The following is a 6,774-nucleotide window of genomic DNA, read 5'->3' on the forward strand; positions in this document are numbered from 1 at the left end:
ATGGGCCATTGTTTTGCATTGGGCGCATGAAGTCTTGTGAGCTTCTGTTGGTTTTGTATGCAAAAAGACTTAAGGTGTGCTATAACACTGAAATTGGCTGACCATAATTTTGGTTCAGCCGATTGCTTAGGAATCGACTGACCCCTTTCCTAAAGTCAGGCGACTGACCAGTAGCCGGTCCCATATGTATGACGTCGTGCGTGTTGTCATAGAGGAGGTGCCTCTATCTAAGTCGTTGATCTCTGCCGCCCGTTTCCTAGGCCGAGGGAGAATCCGTTTCCCACAAGCAGCTGCAAGAGAAAATGCGACCAACCTTCCGGCGACGCCGGGGATCACGCATACAACCAACGATGTCCCAACTATACGCTGCCCTGGTCGACGCCCGTGCGTGCTGCAGAAACGCTTCATGCCGTCATCGTCAAGACGTCAACGCAGCACGGGCACAAAAGCTTCCAGAAAGGAAAGGACGGAGGAATCAAAAGCAGCCACCAGCCCTCCTACCCTACGGCGACCTACCTTTCGTCCTCACGCCGCTGCGTAGTAGTACTACGTGTGAAGTGAATGGACCATAAACGAACACGCGATCACATCATCAGCAACGCGCACATCAAGAATCTCTTCACAGTCAAATCAAAAGAAACGGGAGCTCCTCCGAGTCTCCCGCCCCACGTAGTACGCCTCAGAATTCCAGGCTCTCATCTCAGTGCCGGGACAGGACTTGTGGTTTTCCACTCTTCCTCAGTTTTCTTATCCTCCCGTGCCGTGATGGCCGCTGAGTTGCTGACCCTGATGGCCCCATCACCATGACGCATCTTCCAGAAGCAAAAACGACTCCATTGGCGCAACCAGCTTTCCCAACCAGGAAGAGCGGCTCATTCATAGTACACTTGTCAAACAGCTCATCTCATAATGAGCCGCCCCTCGTCGGCTCATCAACCACGACGACGACGACGTCGAAAATTGGTGTGGACACTACACATAAGTGCCCAAACACAGTGCCAACAACATCCGCAAGAACACCGGTGGAAGGGGGCAAAACATGCTTAATGACGATGTATTACAAAAGAATATGACTACTATGCGTATTCGGGTAATACCTTACACTGGCCTACATATGCAAACTCATTACTCTGGTATGAACACCATGAAGAATATATATATAGTAGTACTATGGATGTAGAAAAATATACATGCAAGCACCGGAAAGACGGAGCCGCTGCAGCCAAACTACAAAATGAGCCGGACAAGGCACAGCTACTACTTACTGCAACTTAAAAAGGCTAATGTCGCGAGCATCACTTATTTTTCACCATCATCATCTATTCATCTTGAGAGACGATATCTTGACAGCCTGGAAGCATGAAAGGAGGAGGTGTCACCAAAAAAAGGACGTCTCAACCAAATGTTTGATCGAAGCAGATAATAAAACAAGGCATGTGATACGTATGTTCTTATTGCTGTTGACATTAATGTACGAAATATGTATAATTCATCGGAAGTTTGTCCCTACATGCAACCACCACAATTCCCGGGCTACTTCTGCTTATCGCTGTCCGCGTCATCCAAAATAATGTTTATTGTTCTCAGATGTTTGTTTTTGTATCCAACTACCACGATGCATGGGCTACTAATGTTTATAGCTGTTGACATTATGCAAAATAATATTTATTTTTCTTAGATGCATCTTTTCATACCTAACTATGACGATGCATTATTAGAAGAAAAAATCAGATAATATACTGAGATTGATTGAATTGACTTCATAAAGAAAAGTAAGGTTGTTTTGGGGGGTTGCTATACAAAAGATACAGACGATCGATTCAGTATGAGTAATTCATAAGAAAGTTGAAAGCTGGACCAAAGAAAAATCAGATAGAGTGGGTGTAGACGAACTAACTAGGTTCTACAAGAAAATCAGATAAAGTAGGTGTAGATGATCGAACGAAGTTCTACTACTAGGCCACATTCAATATGGAGGAAAGGAAATCTGGATTCATAACAAGAACAGATATGTCTATTGATCTCCTCAAACCATTTCTTCAACCCCATAAAGGGTGGACCATGTCAAAAGGAATTTGGGCAGTGGACATTTTACAACCACCAAACTTTAACCCACCGGGTATTCAAACTAGAGGGTGAACTCTGTCAAAATGACTAAGCGTGTTGGAAATGCAACTAGGAAACCATGGCTTGATAAAAAAAACGGAGTACTAGTAAGATAACTTCAATTCACGCAAAAGATTAATTATTATTTCACAATAAAGAATGAACATACGGATGCACATTACCTTGTCTCTATCTGTTGCCATTTCTTTTGCAATATTCTCCACATTTATGATACGGATTGGATGCATTGACACAATCAGGATTGATTTCTCCTGTTGGCTCTGATTTCATGACAGCCTTTCCCTTTCTTGAGTCTGAAAATAAACAGAAATACAGAAAACCATAAATATGGTTGTCAAGCGGACCTTAAACCAAAGCCTCACATCCGTGCATACATACACCACTAGCAGGTTCAGGTAACTAAAAGAACACACCTGGCTTGCTTTTAGGTGTTGATGGCGCTTCATTCAAATGATCGAAACAGTACTGGGCGCATATATGGAATGGGTTGCCCGCATTTGGGCACCTCGGATCGACCTTCCAATTTTGCACCACGGCGCCATCCTTCCCACCTGCAAGGGCACTGATGTCAGTTACAACAATAAAAGCCGAAATGTGACGATTAAACAGAACTTAATTGAGCATCTGCAGCTAGAAAGAATGAAATCTCATACGAGAATCACCAGAACTGTTATTGAAACATAGACATTATAATTCCGCATTCCATTGCAATCCCACTGATCCCACAAATTAAGACAAAAGCAAATCCATATGAGTAGAGGAAGCCTGCTAGTAGTATATTTGTTCTACCTTTCTTGCGCGGCGACTTCTTATCGGCTTTCTTCTGCTTCTCCAGTTCCTTCATCTTGGTGGTGCAATGCTCTCCACATTCATGAAAAGGGTTGCCAGAATTCGGGCACTTTGAATCCGCCTTCTTGCTGCCCCCGGACTTGACGCTGCCATCTGCACGCAATCAACCGAGAGACACGGTGAATATGAGCACAAACGTGCATCGATTCTAGATGCCAACTAGCACATAGGTGCAACTCATGCAAGGAGGCCAGGAGCACGTGAAGCAAAGGAACAACCTTCCGAGGAGGAGGTGGAGCGGCCGGAGTGGCGGGAGAAGAGGGAAATGGGGGATTTGCCGCCCTCCGACGAGCGGCCACCCTCGACTATCTTGGCGAGGCAGTGGTTGGTGCAGACGTGGAACGGGTTGGGCGCGTTGGGGCACCGGGGATCCACCTTCTTGCCTTCCCCGTCCGAGGAGCCTTCACGCACTGCAGCAGCGGTAGCACGAGAACAAAAATTCATTTTTTTTAGCGTTCGCAATTGGTCAATTTCATACTACTAGATATGAACAGTACTGCTTCTACGACAACTATCTATCATTAAGAATTTGGGGATGGAAAGGGAAGGGGAGGGAGGGTTGGTTGCTCACGGAAGACGTAGAGGGGGAGGCCGCCGCCGGAGCCGCCGGCCCTGTCGCGGCGGCGCGTCCTGGGCTGCAGGTCGCCGTCGCTGTGCGTCCTCCCGTTCTGGCCCCCGAGGCCCGGCGGCAGAGGGGGCGACTTCACCGCCGGGGCCGCGACGGGGCAGTAGTCGGCGCAGCGGTGGAAGGGGTTGTCGGCGTTGGGGCAGTCCGGGTTGACCGCCTGCTGCCTCGCCCCTCCCGCTCCGTCGCCGCGCGCTCCGGTCCCGTTCTGCGCCGCGCGGCCAGGCTGCGGCGGCGGCGGGGACTTGCCCGCGGGCGCGGCGACCGGGCAGTACTCGGCGCAGCGGTGGAAGGGGTTGGCGGAGTTGGGGCAGGCCGGGTTGACCGCTCGCCCTCTGGCGTCCTCGGTCATCCTAAACCGGCCGGCGGCAACCTACCCACAACCTCCGGCAAAAACCAACCGCGGCGAGGATTCTTGACGCGTAACCAAGAAGACGCTGCAGATAATTTAAAGGGGGGAGTTTGATGCCGGAGCCGCGGCGAGAGGGGGGAAGACTCGAGGGGCTGGGCTTCCTTTTGTGTTGGAACTTTGGACCGGAGACGAGGGAAGATTAAACGGAGGGGGGTGGAGGAGGAGGCCGAAGGGGTCCAACCTGGTGTGGTAGTGGTAGCTGCGGTCCAACCTGATGGTCCGCTTCCACGTCTCTTTCTCTCTGCTCCTTCTTCTTCTTCGTCGTCGTCGTCGTCGTGTTCTATTTTCTCTTCTCTTTATTATAAGTTTGTCTTTGTGTTACCTTGTTGATGTGTGAATGTGTGATCTAGGGATTTTGCCTTCTCAAAGACTTGATAAAACCACGTCATGCTTGTAAAATTGTTTATTTTGCGGGGCATTGTAAAATTGTTTCTCAACACTTTAGCAAACACAAAAGTATGTGCCAATACCAACCTTAGTAGCTCCGTGAAAATGTCATGTCCACCTGTTTAAAATTTCATCAAAATTAAAATCAATAATTTTTGGAAGAATTAGTAGAGTATAGTCACTAAAAACATGTGATCCAATGAAAAACCACGTGTTATGTTATTATAACCGACTGCGTCACGTGTCATGTGCGATAAAAATCGCACTAACCTAATATTCGAAAGTCACGGTGTAAGAATGACATGAACAAATCATCTTCATCCTCTCAATCCGCACAAAACTTTTCACGGAAATTACATCTAGCGGACCTATTTCTCGACAAGTCACTGCATATCCTTATCTGCCGTAGAGTAATGACGACGACAAGTTGGAATGTGTGGACAAGTTACATGGATTTGCATGTTATTTTTAAAATTTTAAAATTATATTTGAGAGTCTTGGAAAAGAATCTTGCATGTTTTTCTTTTCTTTTCCACATGGTTCAAAATTGACCGAATTCCACTATCAAGAATAATAATCAAAAAACAAAAATATATCTTTTTTTCACGAATACGCAAAGGTTGCGCATCTTTTCATTGATAGATAGAAGGAGAATGAGTATAACCGAAGATACGACACATGACATGAACACAAGGAGGCATACGCATAGTATCCGGAGCAGAGAGAAGGGGTGCTCAGCCCGAACAGGGAGAAACACACAGCTAAACCCACCTAGCCTAAACTAGAGTAGCGAATGCTTGATCAAACACACAGCTAAACCAGACCAACTGCCCTTGTTGATGTGTGATTGTGTGATCTAGGGATTTTGCCTTCTCAAAGACTTGATCAAACCACGTCATGCTTGTGAAATTGTTTCTCACCACTTCATTGCATAACACAAATGTATGTGTCAATACCAACCTCAGTTCAGTACTGACTGTAGTAGCTCCGTGAAATGTCACACTAACCCTAATATTTGAAAGTCACGGTGTGAGAATGACATGAACAAATCATCTTCATCATCTCAATCTGCACAAAACTTTCCACGAAAATTACAACTCGCGGACCGATTTCTCAACAAGTCACTGCATATCCTTATCCGTTGTAGAGTAATGACGACGACAAGTTGGAGTGTGTGGACAAGTTACATGGAGTTGCATGTTATTTTTAAAATTTTAAAATTATATTTGAAAGTCTTGGAAAAGAATCTTGCATGTTTTTCTTTTTTTCTATGTGGCTCAAAATTGACCGAATTCAACTATCAAGAATGATAATCGAAAAACAAAAATAGAACTCGCATGTAAATGATGTGCTCTACATGCATGTCCAAATTTTGTATTAATAAATGTTTTCATTTCTAGGTACATAAATACAAATATGTGGATCTCATGTTACCGATCCACATTTTTGTAGCCCAGCTATTGAAATGTTTCTTCATGAGACATTGTAAATGTGTGTCTTTCATCTAAATGTAGACATGAAAAAAAACTGGTTTTGATTTAGAAAAACAAATTTAGAGCTTATGGGTACTTTGAAGAATGTTTTTTAGATTTTTTTTAATGCGGTCATTGGTAGGTTTCGCCGGTCGAGCACTATGGAATGAAAAACGTTGTACGACCTTACTTGAACAGGATTTGTTCCATAGGATCATATAGCTGCATCCTTAAGGAATGAAAGCGTGATGAGGTGCAACAACATCATGACTGGCCAAAAAGGCAGATTTTGTACTGGTTTTATTTATAGTAGCTAATTGCCTTTTTGTTGCGACGACGCGTACTCTAGTGGTTCAGCATCATTCTTGTCCCACATATGCCTTACATCGAATTTGCTAACATTTGATTTGACTGAAGCATGGGTAGGGGAAGACAAAAAACAGTTTCGATTTAGTTGAGATCTGGTAAGATTGATCTGATTTCATTGAGATAATGCAGAGCGTGGTTTTGAAAAATATCATTTTGGTTTAGATTATTTCAAGTCAATATATTTATGTTGGCCTTTTCTTTGTGCGACATTGATTGGACTTACCAAAAAAAATCAATCTCTATTCCTAAAGAGGACTTGGTAACTTCCCCACCATGGGTTTTTTCGCCTCACCTCCCACAATCATCCATTTCGTCTGGTTTATTTTCGCCTCACCTCTCACTATCCTCCCTCACTGGTTTTATTTTCGTCTCACCTCCCACTACCACCTCGCACTGGATTTTAAGTAAACAATAACGTACAAATTCACTCTATCCTTGCAAATCAGCACTTTCCTAACGTACAAAAAATTACGGATCTAACTTCGCTAATTTACCCAAATCAATCGTCAATCCCTCCTCAATGCAATTTGCAA

At 44.7% G+C, this 6,774-nt stretch overlaps 1 protein-coding gene across 1 annotated transcript; it reads right to left on the bottom strand.

Moving 5' to 3' along the window:
• Positions 1-1,023: 1,023 nt before the first annotated feature.
• On the bottom strand, positions 1,024-4,228 carry LOC123167824 (uncharacterized). The gene is made up of 6 exons (XM_044585686.1): positions 3,548-4,228; positions 3,195-3,386; positions 2,917-3,069; positions 2,541-2,678; positions 2,289-2,420; positions 1,024-1,351 (listed from the first exon to the last, which is right to left on the bottom strand). The coding sequence occupies exons 1-5, from the start codon at positions 3,951-3,953 to the stop codon at positions 2,296-2,298; spliced, it is 1,014 nt and encodes a 337-aa protein (XP_044441621.1). The 5' UTR covers positions 3,954-4,228; the 3' UTR covers positions 1,024-1,351; positions 2,289-2,295.
• Positions 4,229-6,774: the final 2,546 nt, after the last annotated feature.

This window comes from Triticum aestivum, chromosome 7D (genome assembly GCF_018294505.1).
Source record: "Triticum aestivum cultivar Chinese Spring chromosome 7D, IWGSC CS RefSeq v2.1, whole genome shotgun sequence".
NCBI classification, from domain to species: Eukaryota; Viridiplantae; Streptophyta; class Magnoliopsida; order Poales; family Poaceae; genus Triticum; species Triticum aestivum.